The 25,609-nt window shown below is 37.9% G+C and overlaps 1 protein-coding gene across 11 annotated transcripts in view; it reads right to left on the bottom strand.

Moving 5' to 3' along the window:
• Window positions 1-25,609, bottom strand: part of MBTD1 (mbt domain containing 1) — a 76,163-nt gene that overhangs the window by 35,306 nt on the left and 15,248 nt on the right. For 5 of the 11 annotated variants that reach the window (XM_049860723.1, XM_049860722.1, XM_049860721.1 and 2 more), the window contains 4 exons: window positions 15,288-15,489; window positions 11,985-12,124; window positions 10,563-10,677; window positions 9,435-9,520 (listed from right to left, as the gene is read on the bottom strand). In XM_049860723.1, coding sequence (XP_049716680.1) covers window positions 9,435-9,520; window positions 10,563-10,677; window positions 11,985-12,124; window positions 15,288-15,441 — 495 coding nt within the window. In that variant the 5' untranslated portion in view covers window positions 15,442-15,489. Of the gene's footprint in view, window positions 1-1,715; window positions 1,832-9,434; window positions 9,522-10,562; window positions 10,678-11,101; window positions 11,217-11,984; window positions 12,125-15,287; window positions 15,490-25,609 lie in introns of those variants that run through there. The other 6 variants (XM_049860720.1, XM_049860725.1, XM_049860717.1 and 3 more) reach the window with 5 other exon arrangements.

Here is a 25,609-nt window from a genome sequence, read left to right as displayed (position 1 = left end):
ATAAACAAGGAGAAAACTTTTAATGTTAGAAGTGGTAATCGTTAGTCTTCGCACCAAGTGTTAAGGTAGGGACTCAGAAAATCAATTAAATGAGTACCATCAACGAAGTCTTCTAACATCTAACATATGTTCCCAAGTTACAATTTCCATTACATTTTACTCCTTAAAGCTCAAGGCAATTCACGATTATTTGGAATTTGTGCAATAGTTAACTAATTCAAGTAAGTGCATTTAGGAATACAAATGCTGATAATGTTAGACAGTCTCTGTAGCTCGATAATCAGTTCGTTAGCTATAATTTAGAATCTTTATCATAAAGAAAAGGATTAGGAAAGGTTAAAAAGAGCTGATAATTCGAACAAATGAGGAAAAGACAAAATAGCCTCAAAACTCAAAGATGAGCAAAGACATCAAGGAGTTACATGAACTACTAGCCAATTAGAATACTGGGCAAACGTCCTCCACGCAAGGCCCCTCATACTTGGTGGATGCTAACCCAACAGGAGGATTAGCCTAAAAGATACTCAACCCTTATCTTCTCTGTAGTTTATGTAATTTCTGAAGGGGAAGGAGAGAATGTCAAACAATTCTGAACTAGGATAAGTCTGGAAACCAAAAACAGAATCAATTAATGACTATTCCTTTAAGTAGTGAGCAGTGAATATACCTCAATAGCTCGGATACAGTGACTTATCTCAGCTATCTGTGATTCTGGATGGGTACACAGAACTATCTCCCCCAGCTGCACAAAAAAAAAAAAAAAAAAAAATCTATCAAAACTATTTTTAAAATGAAAGATTGGACCCTTCAGGTTCTGCTATCTCCCCCTATATCATTCTAGACTGTAGGGCCATCCCTATTGCCAGCAGGTATGATCAGAAAAGGAGAGGCTGGAAGGAAGATAGATAACATAGGTTAAGCTAACACGTATTATCAGAAAAACCACGTAACGGTTTCTGTAAAGATGAACCAATTAGGCAGATAGATGCAGTTAAATGTATGCTTTAAATTAAGGCAGGGGACCCATCCCCCCATTTGGCTGCCACATTTTGTGAATTGAGTTTCTTTTTGTTGAGAAGAGTCATGGTTACGTTGTACTGCAGGACAAGTTGGGGGTTAGAGGTTGGCATGTTGCTAAATAAATCTGGACAGGACTTCCTTTTGAGCTAGCTATGACAATCGGGCATACTGACTTTTTTTTAAGCCTTAACATTGGTTTGAGACAGTTACTTTTAATCATATTTTACTAAAGAAAACAAAGCGTCAATATGCTCATTTAAAAAATAATGTTCACTTTATTGAGGATATTATGTTTTGTTCCCTACAGTCTGGATTGGTATAGGAGAAAGTAGCAGAAAGTGACATTTGTTCTTGCCTGTAAAGATATGGTTCTGCTAGGCCCTCTTAAACCAATCCATATGGTTCACACTAAGATAAAAAAGTGAAGAAACAAAAACAAAAACAAAAAGAGCACCACAGTTACAGCATAGTACGTGCTCAATGTGTTGAAATAAGTTCACTTAATAGATATATCTGTCCTTTTGTTTAAAATAAGTATATTGGTAAATGTGGAAGACTAAATGACCCAGGGCTTGACAGCCATCTTCATCCAAGTCATCTGTCTTCTCTTGCTGGCAGGAGGGATACCTCTGAAAGTCTGGATTGGCATAGTATGAACTAGCAGAACCATAATTTACAGGTAACAACAAATTTACCTTCCAGACTCAGGACGGAAGTCCACCTCAGGCTCCTCCCAAACAAGGAAGATCTGCTTCACCACTTCCTGCTCCAGGGCCACTCGTGAGGGCTATGTGGGAGCGACTCTCCTTCCCTGCAAGGTAAGCTGTCATCAGGAAGGTCCTGCAGCACACGGCCAAATCCAAATGCTGAGGGCTCCCCACACAAATGTATGACATACCTCCACCTAACTGACTTTATGAAACTGGGTGGGAAGTCTTACTTTCTGCACTTCAGGACTATTCCCAGGCAGTCTAACAGCAAGGATGGCTAGTATTCACTACTGGACAGCTGATACACTGCACACACTATGTTTTGCTGCAGAAATACAGATCTCTCTGCAAAGAAATGCCAACCTGCAATTTTTAATAACCACACATGATCTCAGTATTAGGAAAAAGTATGAGTGGGAAGAGGTTAGCCCTGAAAGTTGCATGTAAGTAACCAATAAAGCATCTATTCTGACAATAAATATGGCAAATGTATGAAAAGCCACCATTAAAGTAATTAAGACTAACAGGCATGATTAATAAAGTGTATCTAGGAGAGAAAGATGAAGCATTATTTGGCCAAGAGAGGGAGGAAACATTTAACTAGAGAGAAATCAGAATTCCTAAAGACTATTTACTGGAATCAGTAGAAGTAGAAACAGGAAGAAAAAATTGCTCTCTCCTTCTCCAGAAAGTCTACTCACCTTTGATTTGATACCAGAATTTACTTTTTTGGGGTGGTGGCAGCAGGGAGATGGGAAGTGCAAAGAGAGTAAAAGAGGAAAATGGAATGCTTGGGGTGGAAATATGATTAAGGATGAGATAACGCTATGTACACGTAGAAAGAAAGAGAAAGCGGTGGCTACTTATTTAAAAGGCATAAATATAAAACAGTTCAAAAATTTTTTTAACCAGAAAAATTCCAGTGTTGTTGAAGAATTGGGATGTTTTTAGTACAAAGATAAAAACTACTTCAGAAAGTAAACCAAACTTAAGAAAATAAACTTCTATATTTATTTAGGCTTTCTTTAAAACAAAAAACAGGTGATTTTTATTGTATTAAAGTCCACTGCTTTCCTGCAGAGATTCTATTTCTTGGCATCAGTTCTAACAGTGAACCCTGATGGGGCACTAAAAAGTGCCAGAAACTGATCTCAGTTTAATATCCATTAGGAAGAAATTCTGCAATCTAGGATGACATAGTGAAGAGTCTAACCTTAGTTCAAATGGACATGAAATCACATTATTTATTTTCAACTTTCAACAGAGTTGAAGAGGTGTGTGTGTGTGTGTGTACTCAAGGTTTGGGAAAAATCAACAACAAAAAATGTACTTGAAAAAGATTATTTTACTAATAACCACATACATGAGAAATACAGATCGCAAGTTTTACTATAACTATCACTATTGCACATACACAAACAAAATGCTTTTTCTTTTTCTACCCTTAAAACCCGAATCTACATTTGTAATACATGTTGCAAAGAAATACAAATACTCTCAAAAAGTTGCCATACAGGTCAGGCACAAAAGGGACTATATAATGTACGTAGCACTAGGCATATCTGTGGAGGCATAATGAAAAAGTGTAGTAAATTCAGCTTTAAATTCACCAGGATATATGCGTACAAAATACTTTGTACCAAATTATGATTATTTTCAAGGGAGAAAAAAAATAGAATGATTACCACATTTTTGGTCTTAGCAATGGCAGAGTATACAGATCAGTGTATACAGAGTACACAGTGCAGGTACCAAAAAGAAGAAATCGGAAGTCCTTAAATATATAAATGAAGGAGTATTTTAGCTTTTGCATGGTTTTGTGTACATTTAACAGCACATTTTAGCCTGTGCCTAGGAAAGAATGTTTTACTTGATTTTATAAGGCAAATGACGAGAAGTAACAGTGCTTGCATTTAAAAGATTAGTCTTGGAGAAAACAAAAAACAAAACATTAAGTGTTTTAAAGCCAAATATCCTGAATACACACAGATCAACTGGAGGCTTCTCTGGGATTACACATGTATTATGATTTGAGAAACCTCATCAGATCACCTAATTCAGCAGTTTCCCAACCTTAGGGACTGTTAAGAAGAGGGGAGTCAAGGGGCAAGGGCTAAGGCTCTGGCTGATCTACCCTCACCCCTGCCAGACCAATCATGCAGCTTCTTCTTCTCTTAGTTATCTAGTGCTGCTAATAACAGTTTAGGAGGCTAGACATCCAAATTCAGGGTGCTGGCTCTAAGGGAAGCCTTTCTGTGTCAGCTCTGGGGGAAGGTCCTTGTCTCTTTGGCTTCTGTTCCCTGGAGACCTCCACATGTTTGGCATCAATCCTCCCCCACCCACTTGTTTCCTTTGTTTGTTTAATCTCTCTTATATCTCAAGAGAGATTGACTAAAGATACACCCTACACTAATTCTGTCTTATTAACAACATAACAAAGACAACGCATTCCCAAATCAGATTATAACCACAGGCATAGAGATCAGGATTTATACCACATATTTTTGGGAGACATGACTCATAACATTCCACGCTTCAGTCCCCCCAAAACTGATGTCCTTGCCACAGGCAAAACACATGCACCCCATCACATTATCCTGAAAGTCTTAAATCAGCTCCAAGTCCAAATTCCATCCTGGGGCAAAATTCCTCTTCATCTGTGAACCTGTGAAATCTAGAATACAAATTATCTGCTTCCAAACTACAATGGTGGAATAGGCACGAAGTAGCTATTTCTATCACAAATGGGAGAAGTTGGAGGGAAAGAAGGGATTACAGGCACCAACCAAGTCCAAAACCCAGCAAAACAAATTACATTAGCTCCTAAGGTTTGAAAATAATGTTTTTCTTAGACTGTCTGGGCAACGGTCCTGTCCTCCAGACTCTGTGCGCTGGCCAAGCTCTCTGGATTCTAGATGGAGACCCCTTGGCCCTGGGCTTCAGCTTTGCCTTCCAGGCCTACTGGGATGGCAACTCTGTTCCCTTAGCTTTGGACAGCCCTATTCTCCTAGTCCATCTGAGTGGTGACCCTACCCCCTCCGCTCCAGCATGCCCTGTTCTTCTGTTCCTTTGGTATGACAGCCCCACCCCCTTAGCTTTAGGTCGCAGCCCCATTCCCCGGGCACACTTTAATGGTGGTGCCACACTCTGGAATCAAGTTGACTCTCTAAAACAGGGCTTTGAACCTGTTCTTCCGTTTAATCACAGCTGAGGAAGCGTCACTGTAAAAGGAAAAATTATTGGTCGAATCCCTGCTAGAACTAAATCTCCTTCTTAGAAAGTAAGAGCAGTGTACATGTTGCACAGCAACCAAATTTCTTACCCATTGGATTTTGAGAAGAGCCAGAAACAGTGGTGCCCCACTCAAAGATGGTGGCCAACTGCTCCGCTTTAAATGTGTGTCACTCTCCACAGTCTTGCCAATAATCCAATTTCACGCATTAGGCTCCTGACAGGACTCATGACGCCTCTTCCAAGTCGCCTATTCTATGGCTCTGACCTGTAATTTTTCCCATTCTGGCTACTATGCAGAATCATCTAAATTGAAAAAATTTGGGTCTTTTCCTTTTTTGGTTCATTGGCATGACAGAACCAGTTTCAATTGGTTTGAAACTGTGCTTTGAAATCTAGGAGGCTATGACCCTACCCTTTGAGATTCAGGAGACTGTGGCCCCACCCTTTGAAACCAAGAGGGCCTTGCTTCCTGTGCTTTTTCCAATAGTTCTGCTGATCTCCGAGCTGCTTCAGGGATGGTCCTTTTCTTTTCTTCGAAGACAACAGATGTAGCTCCTTTGTCCTGTTTCCTGCCTGTACAATTCCAAGAGGCAGATAGCATTCTTTCCTTTCATTCTTTCTCTGTCCTCTTCAGTCTAAGCTGATGGGTTTTCTGCTCTGGTAGTTAGTTAGATTCAACAGTCACAGGCTTAATATCTAACCAGATTGTGTAGCAGCCATGTCCTTGGTGAACATTCTAGGACACATGTCCTTAGTCTGTACAACAGAATTTTCCAAATCTTTAAGTTCTGTTTTCATTTTGCAGTTAATTTTTAAGTCCATTTCTTTCACATTTTACCATAAGCGACAAGGAGAAACCATGTGGTCCCTTTAAGATCTTGCTCAGAAGTCTCCTCAGCCAGATATCCACGTTCATCACTTACAAGTTCTACCCTTCCACCATTCATTTGAATCTAATTCTGACAAGTTCTTTGCCAGTGCATAAAAAGTATCACCCTTCCTCCATTGTCCAATTGCAGGTACATCATTTTCTTTAAAAGCCTCACCAGTTAACATTTAATGTCGACATTTCTAGCAACATTCTGTTGCTGACACTGTATGTATTCTCTAAGACAACAGAGACTTTCTCCATAGCTCTCCTCACTTCCTTCTCAGTCCTCACAGAATTGTCTTTGATGTCCACAATTTTATCAACAGTCTCTTCAAAGCAATCTAGGCTTTTATTATTATTAAAAAAAAAAAAAAAAAAAAAATTTTTTTTTTTTATTAGGCACCTTAAAACCCTTCCAGCCTTCACGCATTACCCAGTTCCAAAACTACTTCCACAACATAGCTATCTGTTAAAATAGCACTCCCATGTCTCGGTACCAAATTCTGTCTTAGTTATCTAGTGCTGCTGTAACAGAAATAACACAAGTGGATGGCTTTAACAAACAAACATTTATTTTCTCACAGTTTAGGAGCTCAGAAGTCTGAATTCAGGGCACCAGCTCTAGAGGACGGCTTTCTCTGTCAGCTCTGGCTGAAGGTCCCTGTCTCTTCAGCTTGTTTCCTGGTTCCTTGGAGATCTCCCTGTGGCTTGGCCTCAATCTCTCCCTCCTCTCCAGTTTCTCTCTCTTGCTTTTTAATTTCTTTTATATCTCAAAAGAGATTGATTCAAGACACACTCTATGCTAATCCTGTCTTATTAACATAATAGACAACCCATTTCCAAATGGGATTATGACCACAGGCAAAGAGATCAGGATTTATATAACATATTTTTGGGGAATATGATTCATAACATTATCCTAGCTATGTTCTGATGGGTTAGAGTTTGTTGGGGGGGGTGGTGGTGGGGTTTCCAATGCTATAAAAAAGAATAAAAACTGAAAACTACCACCTAGATAAAATGAAAGATACACCAAATATATGTTCATCACAATATACAGATTACTAAGAAGCAAAAATATTAAATGGCACTGTTGGCTTGATTTCCACTGCTGATTAAATTATGAACAAATAAACCATCATCAGACACTGTTGTACACGAGTAAAAGCCACTACATGTTATCATAGCAATTATAAAGAGGATATATTCCTATGATATAATCTGCAGAATCTTTATTCCCAGAAGTTTAAAGATAGATCACAGAAGAAGGAAATTTGTGCTCTTCAAATTCTATAATTTTAAAACTAATTGTAGTAAAATCCAAGTACTGGAAGATATAAAGTGTTTATCTGGGATCCTTATTCTAGGAAAAGAGGCTGGGTTAAATTAAAGAAGCAAGGCAGTCAAGGCTCTGTCATTCTTCCTCTCCCTAGTTCTTGATTCAATCAGAGAACAGCTCTGCTTCCATTTTTTGCATTGGATTTTTTTTTGTGAATTATGTTTGAAAAATCCCCTAGGAGCAGAGAAAAGGCTCTCAGTCTGTGCTCAAGTGGGAGAGAAGGAAGATGAAGAAAAGGGGCCCTCTAGATGAACCAGTGTTAGAGGAGGCGTCAAGTCTTGGAAGACTAAGATGATACAAGGCAGGATTCTTCACTCTCAGTAGTACAAGAAGCTTTCTTAAGTCACAGCTACTAACTTTTAGGCACTCAGAAAACTACCTCAGGGGGGAGAACCATGAGGACTCAACTCTAAAGGGACAAAATCTAGTATGAGGTTTAATCCCCTAAGCCAAAGAGCTTCAAATGACAATGTTGGTTAAAGTAACAAAACATTAAGGAATTACCAATATAAAATATTCCTATTTGATAAGGAAGAGGTAGTAAAGTGAGTGGAGCAAGAACACACTGCGTCCGCATACTTGAGAGACAGATGCCTCACTTTTAAGTGAGAAATAGGAAGAGCTATGCTATCATCTCAGTAACATGACTAAGCTAGCTGCCCTATACTGTATGACAGAGTGTATTAATCTTATACGTGCAAAGCTGAAAACAAAATCGTTCGGTTTAATTATTGTTATAGAGATTTTCTTGTAAAAACCTTTAATAGAGTACTACTATTCATAGAACATGAACATAAAATATTATGTTTTGGGGGCTTTGAAATACTACTTATATTCTGACTGCTTATATAAAATGCACTGACACGGCTTATGATGATAAAACAAAAAAGCCCCAGAATGTTAAAGATATGAAGAGAGATAAAGGCCATTCCGAAGTAGGCAACAGACAGATGTTCCAAGATTCCAGGATAAAAGTTACTGTAACCGGGCAATAAATCTAATTCTGAACTTCTTAGCAGAAGGTACTATGCCAAGAGAACAGAGTGAAAGATTTGCTTGGTATTTCTCTTTAAAGCTGCTGTTGCACGTATTTAATACACCTCACAGAAATAACACTATCATCATTACAGCAAAATAAATCACACGTTACACTGACATCCAGTATTTAAGATTCCACTTAGGTTGGTTCAGACAGTCAGCATGCCACTAAGGGCTTAGCAGCTGTACCTTCCAGGAACAAAACTGGTAAATTAATAAGTGGTATTTCTGTCACTGAATTAAAACGCTTGACTTTGATCAAGTTCCCTTGCTGGCCATGAATGAATGAAAATACAGTTGGATTTCCACAGCAGGAACCCAAGCTCACTTTTGTTCACATGCTGATGTTTAAAAGTTCTAAGTTAACAGAACATTAGATATAAACAAAAATTTCATTCGCTAATTTTATAAGTTTTCCTTTCTTCTTATACATGGACAGCAGAAGACAAAACCTTTAAATATAAATTGAACTTGTAGTTTAATTACTTAGAAAAGGATTGAACAGAACTAATCGCAGATAATGAAACTACCAACCCTGCAATGTGTCAACGTTCTCCCCTTCTGGACCTTGGGTTCCCCATTTCCATTTGTCCAGTTTGCCTGTTCCTTCCTACCTTGTTTTTGCTTTTGGGCTGGTGTACTCATTTAGTCTCGTGTACATGGTTGAAATATGTGTGTTATTGTTTTGTTGGCCTGTCTGATCTTTGGCTGAAGGGTGAACTTCAGGATTGACTTCAGTACTGAGTTATGAGGGTGTCCGAGTGCCATACTCTTGGGATTTTTCCAGTCCGTCAGGCCAGGTGCTTCCTTTTTTGAATTATCAGGTGGAATCACAAAGATTTAGGTAATATACAAGAAGAATGGTTTCTAATATTAGGTTGGACAATATGAAATTGTCAATATGCAACTGTTTTGACATGGAAAACCGGCATTTTCATATGGTTCAACATAATATGAAAAGTGGTTGAGACTAGTACTCTTCCTTGTTTGAAGGAATTTCAAATAGCAATTTCTTCGTGGCAAGTTTTTACTTGTAAAGCTTACAGAAATTTTTAGCTATTAATAATTTGTAATTTATTGTAATAATTAATAAAAAAAAGTATTTCCATTACAATACATAAAACAAAGACCTTCTCAGAGTAAGATGTTTAGATGTTACTGTACCTTCAGATTTAAATAATGAATAAGCATTTTAAAATAAGGTGAGAAATTCTATACTCACATGTTTAAAACAGGTAACTGGAGCTGCTATAAAGCTATTGCTATTGATGTAGTTACCCCAGCTGAAACCTTCCATGGAGACTGCTGCTGAAACAAAATGAATTTAGGTGTATTACAACTCTCAAATCTTTAGCTTAAAAGAAGGCTACTGTTTAAGAGTTCTCGGGTAGTGCAAACATTAAGGTGCCTGACTGCTAACTGAAAGACTGGCAGTTCAACTCAACCCAGAGGTGCCTTGGAAAAAAGGCCTGGTGATCTACTTCCAAAAAATCAGTCACTGAAAATTAGTCACAGTTCTACTCTGACACACATGGGGTCACTATGAGTTGGGATCAACTTGATGGCAACTGATTTTATTATTTAAAAATATGAAAGGACACAAAATTAATTTGTTCCTTTTAAAGGAAGTTTACTTTCTGTTTTTAAAGACTGAAGAACTCTAAATAAACATGAGCTTTAGCGTATGTCATGTTTACAAACCAACTGCAGTTTAAGTCTTCTATACACACACATTCTCCGGAAGTACAAGCTCTTCAGGTATGGGAAGAAGACGGCTTAGAGCAGGTGTGTCCGTGAGGATAAACACCGCTATCGCTGTTTTTGCTTTAATTCCCACCCAGCTCTAACTGTGTACTTCTGTGAAGTATCTACCCGCTATCAACTACCTACTGCCTCCACTAGGGTTTTTAACACCACCTCATTCCCTCTTACTTCCTTGCCTTTGTACTTCCCTTAAGAATCTTCTATTAGAAATGGTCCTTTCTTCAATCTCTTCCTCTTCTACTCTCCCCAATTCCTTTGGAGCCTGCTAAATGTCCTACGTCTTTGCCCATTATCTCCACGGTGTTCCCCACCACAGCATATTCAGTACATAAAAAATAAATAAACCAAATAAAAAACATTTATATTAAGGAGACTGCCACCTGAGGACGGGAACTTGTGAATTCAACTATTTTCTTCCAGTGTAATTTATTGAAACCAACCCACCACCAGGAAGCGTAGTGTTGTAATGCAATAACAGGGCATTAATAATAACTTAAATAGAATGGAAAATTAAAATGTGACTAATTAAAACTAGATACTAAATCCGTATCGAATAGCTCGCATTTATTACATTCACCCATATTACCTGCTTTAGTCTTTGCTTGATTTTGCAAGGTAGCTTGGTACTGAGCGTATGCTGCTAGCTTAGCAACTAAAGGTTGTTTCTGAAGAACTTTTGCTTTCTTTGTTGGAGGCTTACCCTAAAACAAGAAGAGTTAAGTAAATAGGCTTCTTTTCCATTCCCCCAACCACTTGAAAGTTAACTTGATTGCGTACTATTCATTCTGTTTAAGTAAACACTGAGGGTTTAGAAAATTATTAAAGCAGAGGAAACATACAAGGAATTTTAACATGGAAAATTTTTTTCTGAGTTCTGCTACAATGTAGATATCTAACATGAGTAGCAGAGCTGGCGTAGACTAAAATAGCAATATGCAAATTAATATGTTAATAAAAAATTACATCCCATAAGATGTTAAAATATAGGCTGTGGTGGGAACTTGATTCTTTTTTACAGTAGATAAAACCAGTGGTTATTCACTCATGCAGGTTGCCAAGCATTGCTATTTATATGGTAAGAGAAGATAATTTAATGTTCAAAGAGCAAGTGACTGAGGTTTATACCTTTAGTGCTAACGTAAAAGATCAATGACAAAATGATCATGGGCCAAATTCACAGTGACAAACAGCCATCCATTTGGGTACAGACCACTGCTCAGGATCTTTAGGTACTGTCTGTCTGAAATATAGAAATACATCTAAGTGATGTATTTCCTTAAGTTGAGGGAGTTAAATAGCCCTCTCAGTGCTATGTAATGATCACAACAAGAAGTTCAAGGAGAGTAAGAAAAATGTGATCACTCAAATAAAACAGATTACAAAAATCAACTAATGTTACACCTTTAAAAAGTTGTTTATATGCTACAACAGTAACCGCTTAGTCCAATAATCAGATCTTCAGTTGTTTTGTAGGTACTAATTTACGTTTAAACAAAAGGTGATATTTTTTCCACATCATGAAAGTTTAAAGAAAAAACTGATTAATCAATTTACATTTAGCCAAGGTAGCAAATGAGCTGTAATCAAAAGTTCAAATCAAGGATGACAGGAAAGCAAAACCAAAGGGTAAATTGTTTCTCCTCAAATGTTCAAAGGTTCTACCTTGATGTTAACTCAAAAGAAACTGTGAGAAAAAAAGAAAATGACTTCAATTTTTGTATATAAAAAGGAATGTATTGTTTTTATACTTATTTGGAAAATGGGTAAGCATTTTTATTTCACTTACCCAAAGAGTTAAAAAAAATCATTTTGGATTGTCTGCCTTGCCTATTTATAATAATTTTTTAATTTTTACACCGAACAAACTTTGGGGTTCACACATTCCGTAAAAATGCAGGTATAAAATCGTTAAGTGGCCAAATAGGGGTGGAATGCAGTGAATCACAATCAAACGACAGGTAGAAAGCCATAGAAATAACATATATAAAGAATAAGAAGGTTTCTGTACCGTTACCTGAAGTCTGGCCAAAATGCTTGCCTTCTTGGAGTTTGATGAATAACTTCTTGAACATGAAACGCTGCAGAAACGCTTTGTTTTAGAGTAAAAAGCATCTCGCACACCAACCATCCCACACATCTCACAGGTAGCTAATTCATAAAATAAAAACATTGGTGTTATGATTATACCATCAATTTTTCTGATCACTTCAATAATTTCTTTAAATATTTACATAAATAAATATGTTTTAATAATCTTTTATTGGGTTTTCAGTGAAGGTTTACACAGCAGGTTAGATTCCCATTCAACAATTTCTGCACAAGTTGTTCACTTTTGTTTAGGGACACTGGTTACATTCTTTACAATGTGTGAACATTCTCAGTATTTTTGCTCTGGTTGTTCCATTTCAATTAATCTAGTTTCCCTGCCCTCTTACGTTCTCATCTTTGTTTTAAAGTAATTGTTGACCACTTGGTCTCACATGCAATGGAACATGTCCGAGCCGGAACTTGATGTGACTGCCTTAACACTTCTCTATAGCTTGTTTTATTTATTTTTGCACTCAATCTTTTACTTTGCATCTACGCAAAATACAGTTAGCTTCCTTTGGATCGGTGTGTAGCATTCATTATTAAATATTATTGTGTTTTAGGTGAATGTTTTCTATATATTTTAATTTTAAAATCTGACTTGAAAATTTCTTCTATCTGCTATGCATATAATGGAAAAGTCTACACAAAAGTTGGAGTAAAGAGCTGTACGATTCCAGGGCTGGCGGGGGGCGGGGGGGGGGGGCTCCTTAAGCTCCGGCTCAAGGTCTGAAAGGCTTTAAAAGGGGTCTTAAAAGGGGTCCAAAGACACACAAACACATGTGAGTCAGAGTCCACACTAACATTTCTTTAGCGCTTACCACATGCCTGACATCCTCATATACTTCTGAAAGTATGATGAGTTCCAGCTTTAAAGGATGATACACAAAAGATGAAAAGAAGTGCAATATAACCAAAGATTAATACAAAGAGTTGGGACTGTACAAGTCTAAAAATAGTGCAAAGGTTGAAATCTCGAAAGAGCAACAATTGGAAAAATGCTAAGGGCAATAACAAGAGGATCTTTTTAGGTTATGTTCAAGGGCCAACAAGAAAAGGATAGTTTCAAACTGTGAAGTAGGTGCTATAATTATTAACCAATAATAGAAAGAAGCAGTGAACTCTGACTGCTGTTGTGCTTATTCTAAAAAGCAGAATCAGGAGAACAACGTTTAGAAGAACTGAAGTTCAAAAAAGATAAACAGAGAGTAACACTGCAAACAACTGCCCGAGTGTGTTCAAGTCTCCCTCTAAACAATTAAACCGGAGGCACTTGCAGTGTAACCATATTTATTATCAATAAGGAATCACAGAAAAAACATAAGATGTCAGAAGAAAACGAGAGATGAACAAAGGTTGTCTAATAAGAGGAAAAAAGTGAATGAATTTCTTTTGTAAAAATTCTACAACAGATTATTAAAAAGGTATGTAACCACCTACATACAAAGTTGTGATCCCAACAGGATGGGTGAATCCTTGCCAAGAACTACACACGCCAAGGTAGAATTCTCATGACTCGGATGTACACTCCATCAGGGCAGGGGGCCTTTTTCTGTGTTGTTCATTCCTAAATCTCAGTGCTCAGCTGGCACATATAAAGCTTCAATAAGCCTTATTTCCTTTTGTGATAAAATTATCAGACTGAAATGTTATAACTAAACCATGGCAGGAGTATATATTAAGGAGTTAACACATTTGATAAAATCTCTCATGTAGCCTTGTCAATAAGAATTGGGAAATATAAACCGGGGTAGAAGACACTTAAATAGATTTTAGCCTATTAAAATCTATTTAACCCACTAACGGTTCCTGAAAAATGGAGTGAAGTCTATAGACACGGTCTGAAGAGTTCTGTGCCAGGCCCTGTGCTGTTCAACTTTTTAATCAAAAGACTAGAACGGTACTTACAGGGCATGATTATCAAATCTGCAGGTGATGGAAAACTGGAAGATGAGATGACACAGCATTTAACATTAGACGACAGAACCAGCAATCAAAAATTTCTAAGAAGGCTGACACTTGCTAAGAAAAAGGTTACATGGAAAGATTCAAAGTTCTATTACCTTGGGTCTAAAAAAAAAATCAACTGCAAAAGTATAAACCAGAAAACTGCTTTACATCAAAAGGTTTCAGCTATATGTAAGTTCGGTTTTAGTTTTAAAAAAGTTAAAGTAATTTGGGTGGTATGAATGAAAACAGTGTCCTGAAAAAGGGAGATAAAGACCAAACTACATTTTATCAAACAGGGTGACCAACCATTCTGGTTTGCCCAGTACTGAGGGGTTTTCCAGAACACAGGATTTTCAATGTGAAACCAGGACCAGTCCCAGGAAGATCAGGATGAGTTATCCTACCACCACATCTAAATTACCATATTTTTCCCAAGTAATGCACCCACATATGTAACACGAGGTATAGCGAGCTCAGGAAAATAGCACGGGGGTGGGGAGGTGGTGTTGCGCGGTTGGCAAAAAAACATCTAACGCATGTGTTATTTGAGTAAAAACACAGTTGTGCTTTCAGTTCTGGGAACCATGTTAAAAGGATGGTTAATAATTTGAAGTATGCCTAGACTTTGATGAATGAAATCTCTGTGATACTACGAGCAACGGCTGGAGCAACTAGGGCCGCTTAGTGTGCTCTTGTGGGGAGATGTTATTACAACAAGGAATTTATTCTGTGCAGCTTTAATACACAAAATCAAATAGCAAAATTAAGACCAAAGGACAAAACTTAGAGCAAGGATAATTCTGGTTCAATTACCTTCTAACAACTAGAGATAACTAAAGAAGGAAATTGTCTTCTGAGTCAGAGAGTGCCCTATCACTGGAAGTGTTAAAACAGAAAACTTCTTATAGGAAATTGTTATAAAGCAGAGAGCCCTATCTCAAAAATCTCTTTCAACTCTAGAAGTCTATGATCCTCAACACTTCCCGTTACGAAGGGATTTAATATCTAATTAGTGAAATTATGTCCAGGTCAAGTTTCTAAATGGCCCATTGCTTTTGGTTTTTTCTACTTGCCTTCCATCAGAAGGTAGGGAGGCAAAATAAAGAGATCAAACTCAAACCCAGGGATCTTATCTGGAACTCTAAACTTCAGGCTCTATCTCTGTGAGCTGCTCTTTAAAAGTACAATGACAGAAGAAATTGAATCAAAACATGAACAAAACCCAGCCCTTCTAGATGAGGGTATATAAAAGGTGAAGACTGTAAATACTCACCCATACCAGATTTACCATCTGGGTATGTGTAGACCTGTCCATTGTTTTTGATAATTGGGAGATTAGAAGGTAAAGGAGCAACTTCTTCTTCACTCTCCTCAGAGCTGGAGCTGCTACTTGTATCCTCACTGCAGCTATCATAACCGTCAAACATCCCGAAAGAGTCTCTTCTTTTCCTTTCAGATCGTGAAGAATGTTCAGTCTTAAAAGTAGAAGAAACCAGTGATACATGACACAGCACTCACATATACCCCCAAAAGACCTTAGCTCAAATTTTGGTAAATGAGATTGGACAAATGAAAACCTAGCCTTGATAGATGATGATTTTATTTTATAATGAAAAGCTAAACATCTGTCTCAGAATGGAGCCTTCCACTTCTCTGAAGCACAAATCTACCAGCTACCATATAAGCAAATAACAGTGAATAACAACAACAACGGCAGGAGCACTAAATGGGAGCCAGGAGATCATCATGCAATTTATGCTTTGCCTTAAACTGTGTCATTTCTATAAAAACTTACTGCTCTGTAAAAATGAGATTAGATCAGATGGTTTCTTAATTTGTCTTTCATCTCTAAAATTATAAATTTCTATACTAATTTATTCAGAAAATAGAAATGCTTTTAAAAATAACAGTGATTTTGAGTGTTACTGCTTAAGAGTTCTGGAGGGATTGAGAATTTTAAATCTGAGAGACAGTTTTTAGATATTAACTGTTTCAAAAATTATAGGAGATAGTATTTCCACATTTATAACCCCAACTCATTTTTTTCTTTAACATAATGATAGCTATCTCTTTTTTCATCATCAGTTATCACTATCCCCTTTCGGAAGGAAAGTACAAAGATACGGTATCATCTTCAGTGAATGCTAATTTTCTGTGTCTCTTACAATGATTGTTCCCTCACTTAATCCATAAACAACAAAAACTAGTATCACTACCCCAACCCTCCCAAAAATAAGTTCCAAAAGATCAAGTTTAGTGAGAAGACAAAAGAAGGTAAGAAATAATGAAGAGAAAAAAAATTGAACGAAGGGTCTCTGAAATGGAAAAACTCGAATCATCATCAGGCACGCTGTGAGTTAACTGCAGAGATGAAACCACTAAGTAAAGGCCTTTAGGATCTGGCATCTATCCTTATTGATTCACTATACACACAATTCTTTTCTTGCTAGTTTATCTTCTTTACGGTCATCTATGACCAATAAAAAAGTTGAAATATGTTCCCCAAAGCTTGGTAAGACAAAACTATCCACCTACATCTCTCAGTTTTATGGAATAAAATGAGATTGTGTCATTTTCAGTATGCTAATATTTAATGTTTGCATTGGATAGGAAACTGATTTTTCCATTGTGTCAGGTACGACTGTAAAAGCTTTGAAAAATGTTCCTTAACCCACACGCTGGAAATATTAAATGTCCCAATGAATACCATTTTTTAGGAAATCTCCTTGGGAGGCTCTACACATGCTCTAATAACACTGCCACAACCCCAGACCTTTCTTTAGTACTCTTTTCTTCTAGAACTCTCTTTTACATCCAGTTTTAAAAAGAAAAACCTATTGTTGTGGTTGCTGTAGACTTACAGTCCCTGCTCCTCCAATAGTTTTCCCTAGTTTGATCATCAATCTCATTCACTAGAATTGGTTCTGAATAATTTTCACCTATTTCTAGAAATCAAATGTATCTTCAAGGAATCAAAATTTGCTATGACCCATTTCTCCAAAGTTCACTGGGGGGACAGGGTAATGCTTATATAATCAAACAAATGGGCAAGAACTTCAGTGAGAGATAAAAATGATGAGGAAAAGCAAACAGGGCCATGTGATAGAAGAATAACTAAGGCAGGGGTAGTCAACTGAGATTCAGTGGTGAGGAGAGGCCTCAGTGAAGGACAGTAAAAAACAATTTGAATATTTGGTGCTGAAAGTTCTAGACAAGTGAAGAGCAAGACAAAGGCTTTCTGGCTGGAATAAACTTGGCACCTCACAGGAACAGGAAGACCAGTATGGCTGGTGCTCAGTGTGAAAAGTGCAGGTGCTCAGAGGAGAAAGTAGTGGCTAGATCACAAGTGCCTCGTAGGACAGAGTAAAGAACTGAGCTCTGTTTTTTCCCTGAGGGCAACGGGAAAACATTACGGAAATACTACGGTGCCTGGTATACACACTTAGTACATGCTGGCTAGAGCTGTAAGTTCTAATAAATTCACACAGTCTACCTCCACACAGAGGTGACCTTTTATACTCATAGGTTTCAAAAAAGCTTGTCCATTTTACAGCCAGCTCAGTTAGCAGCTAATGCATATTTTACTGGCCTTTAAATGGCAACCCAGAATATCTAATTCTGATCCTATTTGTCAGAGAGTATAACCTTGAAATTTCAGGGGATTAATGATTACATAAAAGCCTTGGTTTCAGTAATTATAGGCTATTAACATTAAAAAAAAGAAGAAAAAAAAGTGCCGGCCTGGGGACCATAGTTTCAGGGGACATCTAGGTCAGCTGGCCTAACAAAGTTTGTTAAGAAAATGTTCCACATATCCCACTTTGGTGAGTGGCATCTGGAGTCTTAAAAGCTTGCCAGCAGCCATCTAAGATACATCAACTGGTTGCATCCCACCTGGAGCAAAGGAGAATGAAGAAAACCAAAGACACAAGGAAAATTTTAGCTCAAAGGACTAAAGGACCACATGAACCAGAAACTACCAACCTGAGACCAGAAGAACTAGATGGTGCCCAGCTACCACCAATGACCACCCTGATAAAGAACGCAGCAGAGTCCTGGACAGAGGAGGAGAAAAATGTAGAACAGAACTCAAATTCCTGTAAAAAGTCCAGACTTAATGGTCTGACAGAGACTGGAGGAATCCTTGAAACCATGGCCCCTGGATGCACTGTTAACCCAGAACCCAAACATTCTCGAAGTTCACGTTTCAGACAAAGATTAGATAGGAGTATAAAATGAAAAGTAATACAAAGAGGAATGTGCGTCTTAGTTCGAATACATGAGACCGAATGGGCAGCTGCTGTCCAAAAGCAGGATAAGAAGGCAGGAAGGGACAGGAACTGGTCAAATGGACAAAGGGAACTCAGGGTGGAAAGGAGGAGTGTGCTGTCACATTGTGGAGATTGCAACTAACATCACAAAACAATTTGTGTATAAATTTTTGTATAACTTAAGCTGTAAACTTTCACCTCAAGTATAATTAAAAATAAAATTAAAGAAACCTGAAAAAAAAAAAAGTGCCACAGTCACGTAAGTTTGGGCAACTGTTTTTACTTCAAGGCCTCTCCAAGAAAGTCTTCAATATGCTTCAGAACATTATGGTGAGAAATTAAAGATCTAAGTAGATGATGTGATGTGCCATGTTCATCGATCAGATCAATCAGTATTGTTAAAATGCTAATTCTTCCCAAATTGATTTACATATTCAATGAAATCCAATCAAAGCCACCAGACTTTTTGGTAGAAAATGACGAGCTGATTCTATAATTCATATGGAACTGCCGAAGATGTAAAATAGCCAAAACAAACTTTGGAAAAACAAAAACAAAACAGAACACTTATGCTTCTAGACTCTAATACTTAAGACAAACATATCAATGGAACAGAATAGAGGGTCCAGAATTAGACCCATACACCTACGGTCAACTGATTTTCGACAAGGGTGCAAAGGCAATTCAGCAGAGAAAAGATAGTCTTTTCAACAAATGGTGTTGGAACAATTAGATATTCATATGCAAAATAAAACCTAACAACTTTGATCACCTTCACACCACTTACAAAAATTAACTCAAAATGATCATAGACCTAAATGTAAGAGCAAAAACTTTAGAAAACCTAAGAGAAAATCTTCATGCCCTTGGATTAGGCAAAAATTTTAGACGTAACACCAAAAAGCGTGACACATGAAAGAAAAAAATTTTGATAAATTGGGCTTCATGAAAATAAATCACTTCTGCTCTTTGAAAGGCATGGTTAAGAAAATGGTAAGACAAACCACAGACATATTTACAAATAATATACCTGATAATGGATTTGTATTCAGAATATGTTTAACTTTTAAAATTCAGCTTTAAGAAAACAGACAACTCAACCCCAAAATAAAAACCGGCAAAATATCTAAATGGACACTTCTCAAAGATATTGCGATGGCAAAAAAGCACACAAAAAATACTCAACATCACCCGTCACTGGAAAAATGCAAATCAGAACCACAACCAGGTATTGTTAATCAACTATTAGAATGAACTTAAACAAAATGATGATAGTGGAGCAAATGCAACTCTCATACACCACTGGTGGAAATATGAAATGGTACAAGCATTTTGGAAAACAGGCAGTTTCTTAAAAAGCGAAACATAAACCACCTACCACTCCCATTTCACTCCTAGGTATTTATCTAAGAGAACTGAAAGTGTATGTCCATTCAATGACCTGTACGTGAATTGGCCATAATAGCCCGAAACTGGAAACAATCTAAATGTCCATTAATAGATGAGGGAATAGACAAATCATGGTATACCCATAAAATAATTTCATTTTGCTACTCAGCAATAAAAAAGAATGTATTATTGATACACATGACACGGACAGATATCGAAATAATTATGCTCAGTGAAAGCCAGACCCCCTCCTTACAAAAATAAAGACTACACACTACATACCATTTATAAAAAATTCTAGAAAATGCAAACTAATATATAATGACAGAAAACAGATCAGTAGTTACCTGGGGATGGGGGCACCGGAAAGGGGTGGGTATTTTAAAGGAGCATGAGGAAACGTGAGGTGATGGGTATGCTCATTATCTCGATCACAGTGATGGCTTCACGAGTCTTTTCTTGTCAAAACTTATCAAACTACACTTTAAAGATGTGTAGCTTATTTTGTATTACTTTAATAAAGCTGTAAAAAAAAAAAATCTACATCCAGTGCAACTATCAACCAAGCCTAAGGATAGAATAAAGATAATTTCAGATACGTCAAGTCTCAAAAAGCTTAGTTCCCATGTTTTGTTTTCTCAGGAAATTACTGGAAGATGTGCTTTCTCCCAACATCAGAGTAACCAAGAAAGAGGACAACGATGATTTACAAACTAAGAGACAGGTAAAGTGAATTCCCAAGATAATGATGAAGGGATGTCCCAGGATAACAGCTATACAGGGCCTAGAAAGCAACCAGAGTATAATAGAGCAGGAGGATGGATGATGGCTCTGGAAGGGCTCCAGGAAAAAAACAAATCTTTGTGTTTGACAGTTTGCTACACCATTTGAAAAAAAGGCAACAGACACATACAATACTGAATGGAAAAAAAAAAAAAAATCAATTATTAACTCCAGGAAAAAATGCAGTACCAGAAGGGAAACAATATACTGAATGGCTGAGCAGCAATAAATACTATTTATACAGCTATGTAAATGCTAATGATTAATAATATGACATAATTAAGGCAATGAACTGGATAAGTGTGAAAGCATGATTCCCTCCTTCCTGATGAGATAATAAAAACAAAAACCAGTTTTTTTTTTTTTTTAAATCAACTTGACTAAAAATTTTGCGGGACAGAGATAAAAACACAGATGTCTACTTACACTTATTAGCTAAGTTATACATTTTTGTTTTTTACAGGCTTAATTTATTGACTGTCCTTTAGTATGAGATTATATCCTCCTCTAGTTTAAGGATGGTAATAGTAGATAATTGATATTTTTAATATACATTTTTAACTTTATTTCCAAATTATAACTTACATAAGTTCTCATAGTACAAAGACTACCCAAATACCCTTTAGTCTGACCAAGTGTTAAAATTTTGTCCCATTTATTACTCTCTGCATATACACAGGAATGCCTGAGTGTTGCAAATGGTTAAAGCACTGGACTACTAACCAAAAGGCTGGTGGTTCAAAGTCACCAAGGGGCTCCTTAAAAGTAAGGCCTGGCCACCTGCTTCCGAAAGGTCACAGCCTTGAAAACCCAATGGAGCAGTTCTACTCCACACACATGGGGGCAATTGATATCAAATACATTATGTTTATATTATAAAAAACTCCCTGAGACTACTGCCCTGAGACATTCTTTAAACCTTGAACCTAAAGGCTTCTTGGGTATGCTGATATTGACTATCCTGTTGAGGGCTTGTCCTGTTTTCCACCATACGTTGCTCTTGTTAGCAGCAGTCAATTTCAACGCACACAACCCTAAGTACAACAGACTCTATAACAGAACGAAACGCTGCCCCGTTCTGCGCCACCCTCACAATCGTTGCTATGTCTGAGCCTACTGTTGCAGCCACTCTGTCAATCCTTCTCATTGAAGGTCTTCCTCTTTTTCACTGACCCTCTACCAGGCATGATGTCCTTTCTCCAGGGACTGTCCCCTCCTGATAACAAGTCCAAAGTATGTGACACGAAGTCTTACTTCTAAGGAGCACGCTGGCTGTACTTCTTCTAAGACAGACTTGTTCCTTCTTCTTGTAGTCCATGGTATATTTGATATTCTTTGCCAACACCATAATCCAAAGGTATCAATTCTTCTTTGAGCATCCTTATTCATGGTCCAGCCTTCCCATGCATATGGGGTAAATGAAAACACCATGGGTTGGGTCAGGGGCACCTTAGTCCTCAAAGTGATTTTTTGCTTTGACCACTTTAACGAGGTCTTTTGCTACAGATTTGCCCAATGTGATATACATCATTTAATTTCCTGACTGCTGCTTCCATGGCTGTTGACTGTGGATCCAAGTAAAATGAAATCCTTGACAACTTCAATCTTTTCTCCGTTTATTACTATGTTCCTTATCGGTCCATTTGCAAGTATTTTTGTTTTTTGCTTAGGTGTAATCCATATTGAAGGCTGTAGTCTCTGATCTTCATCAGTAAGCGCTTCAAGTCCTCTTCACTTTCAGCAAGCAAGGTTGTGTCATTTACATACCGCAGATTGTGATATGCACCTTATTTCCCCCTCCAACCAATACGCAATCTGGGGCCACAGTTTAAAACATACCACACAGCTATATGTACGTGTGTGTGTGTATTTCCCCCTCTGAACCATTTGAGAGTAAGAGAATAATTTGAATACTTCAAGCCCCTTTATCTCTAAAGCAGGGAACAACACAGCTCACTGTTTCTCAGCCTCAGCACTACTGACATTTTCAGCCAGAGAATTCTGTGTTGTGGGGGTCTGTCTTTGGCATCACAGGATGTTCAGCATCATCCCTCACATCTAACACCAGATACCAGTAGCATCTCCTCTTCCCCCCAGCTGTGACAATCAAAAATGTCCCCTAGGGAGCAAAATCACCCTTGGTTGAGAACTAATGCCTTAAATACTTCAGTGTGACTTTCCCAGTAATAATGACTTTCTCTTACATTATCACAGCTCAGCTACCATCTTTAAGAAACTTTACCTTTAACGTAATATTTTCATCTCATCTACCATTCATATTTCTACTTTTGTCAATTGACTGAATAATATCTTTTGTGGTATTTTTTTCTCCAGTCCAGGGATCACATATTTCACTTGTCATGTCTCTCACCCTTCTTTAATCTGGAAGGAGAGTTTTTTCCATATTTGATATTTTTAAAGAATGCAGTCCCCTCCTTATTTTTAATACTTAGTTTTTTAGAACAGTTTTAGATTTAAAGAAAAACTGATAGGATAATAGAGTTCCCATATATTCCCCACCTAGCTTCCTGGAGATGGAAAACCAAAATGGAAGAGCACACTCGGCGTTTCTCAAGCTGAAAGAACTGAAGAAAAAATTCAAGCCTCGAGTTGCAATAGTGAAGGATTCCATGGGGAAAATATTAAGCGACGCAGGAAGCATCAAAAGAAGATGGAAGGAAGACAGAGTCGTCATACCAAAAAGAATTCGGAGATGTTCAACCATTTCAAGAGGTGGCATATGATCAGGAACCAATGTACTGAAGGAAGAAGTCCAAGCTGCTCTGAAGGCAATGGCAAAAAACAAGGCTTCAGGAGTTGATGGAGTATCAATTGAGATGTTTCAACAAAAAGATGCAGCGCTGGAGGTGCTCACTCATCTATGGCAAGAAATATGGAAGACAGCTTCCTGGCCAGCTGACTAGAAGAGATCCATATTTATGCCTATTCCCGAGAAAGGTGATCCAATCGAATGTGGAAATTATAGAACAATATCATTACTATCACACGCAAGGAAAATTTTGCTGAAGATCATTCAAAAACGGCTGCAGCAGTATATCGACAGGGAACTGTCAGAAATTCAGGCTGGTTTCAGAAGAGGACGTGGAACCAGGGATATCACTGCTGATGTCAGATGGATCCTGGCTGAAAGCAGAGAATACCAGAAGGATGTTTACCTGTGTTTTATTGACTATGCAAAGGCATTCGACTGTGTAGATCGTAACAAACTATGGATAACGTTGCGAAGAATGGAAATTCCAGAACACTTAATTGTGCTCATGAGGAACCTTTCCATATATCAAGAGGCAGTTGTTCGGACAGAACAAGGGGATAGTGATTGGTTTAAAGTCAGGAAAGGTGTGGGTCAGGGTTGTATTCGTTCAACATACCTATTCAATCTGTATGCTGAACAAATAATACGAGAAACCGGACTAAATGAAGAAGAACCGGGCATCAGGATTGGAGGAAGACTCATTAACAACCTGCGTTATGCAGATGACACAATCTTGCTTGCTGAAAGTGAAGAGGACTTGAAGCACTTACTAATGAAGATCAAAGACCACAGCCTTCAGTATGCATTACACCTCAACATAAAGAAAACAAAAATCCTCACAACTGGACCAATGAGCAACATCATGATAAACGGAAAAAAGATCGAAGTTGTCAAGGATTTCATTTTACTTGGATCCACAATCAACAGCCATAGAAGCAGCAGTCCAGAAATCAAAAGATGCATTGCATTGGGCAAATCTGCTGCAAAAGACCTCTTCGAAGTGTTGAAGAGCAGAGATGTCACCCTGAAGACTAAGATGCGCCTGACCCAAGCCATGGTATTTTCAATGAAGACCGATGAAAAGTTGACGCCTTTGAATTGTGGTGTTGGCGAAGAATATTGAATATACCATGGACTGCCAAAAAAACGAGCAAATTCATCTTGGAAGAAGTGCAGCCAAAATGCTCCTTAGAGGCAAGGATGGCGAGATTGTGTCTTACATACTTTGGACATGCTGTCAGGAGGGATCAATCCCTGGAGAAGGACATCATGCTTGGCAGAGTACAGGGTCAGCGGAAAAGGGGAAGACCCTCAACGAGGTGGACTGACACAGTGGCTGCAACGATGAGCTCAAGCGTAACAACGATTGCAAGGATGGCGCAGGACTGGGCAGTGTTTCGTTCTGCTGTGTGTAGGGTCGCTATGAGTTGGAACCAACTCGACAGCACCTAACACCAAGTTTCCTCTATTATTAATGCCTTATAAAAGTATAGTACATGTTACAATTAATGAACTAATATTGGTATGTTATCATTATCTAACTTTCATATTTTATTCAGATTCCCTTGATTTTTAACTAAGGTGCTTTTTCTGTACCAGGGTCCTATCCAAGACACATTACACTTAGCTGCATGCCTCCTTGGGCTCCTCTGAGCTGTGACAGCCTCTTAGGCTTTCCTTGTTTCTATTGACCCTGGCAGTTCTGAGCATTACTGTTTTGTAGAATGTTTCTCTACTGGGAATGTGTGCTGACTTTCTCATGGTTAGACTGCGGTTATACGTTTTTGAGAGGAGGATCTCACAAGTACCATTTCCATTATATCATACTGATAATATATGTCATCAATAATGACTTATCACTGCCGATGCTGACTTTGATCACCTGGTTGAGACAGTGCTGTCAGGATTCTCCACTGCAAAGTTACTCTTATTCTCCCCCTTTCCATACTGTACTCTCTGGAAGGAAGTGACTATGTGCAGCCCACACTGAAGCAGTGGAAAGTCAGGCTTGAATATTCAATATTTAGGCCGGAGTATCTACACAGATTACATGGAATGCTTCTGCATAGGAGAGTTCCTTTTTAAAAAAAATAAAAATCCCTTATTTTGGCTCCGATGTTTTCTCATGATTAGATTTAGGTTATACACCTCCAGGCAAAATGCTACATAACTGATTGTGTGTCCTTCACAGTGCATGAAATTTAGAGGCATGACATTCATCTGCCTCTTACTGGTGATGTTAATTTTGATGACCTAGTCTGACTGGTTTCTCCACTGTATTTTTACTATTTTCTCCCTTGAAATAAACTGTGGAAAGACAAAGATCACACAAATACTCTGCTACTCATCAAAATGTCACCCCAGATTTAACATTCATTG

The sequence above is a fragment of the Elephas maximus genome, chromosome 19 (assembly GCF_024166365.1).
Source record: "Elephas maximus indicus isolate mEleMax1 chromosome 19, mEleMax1 primary haplotype, whole genome shotgun sequence".
NCBI classification, from domain to species: domain Eukaryota; kingdom Metazoa; phylum Chordata; class Mammalia; order Proboscidea; family Elephantidae; genus Elephas; species Elephas maximus.
The sequence above is the reverse complement of the archived record's forward strand: the minus strand, read 5'-3'. Positions and strand labels throughout refer to the sequence as shown.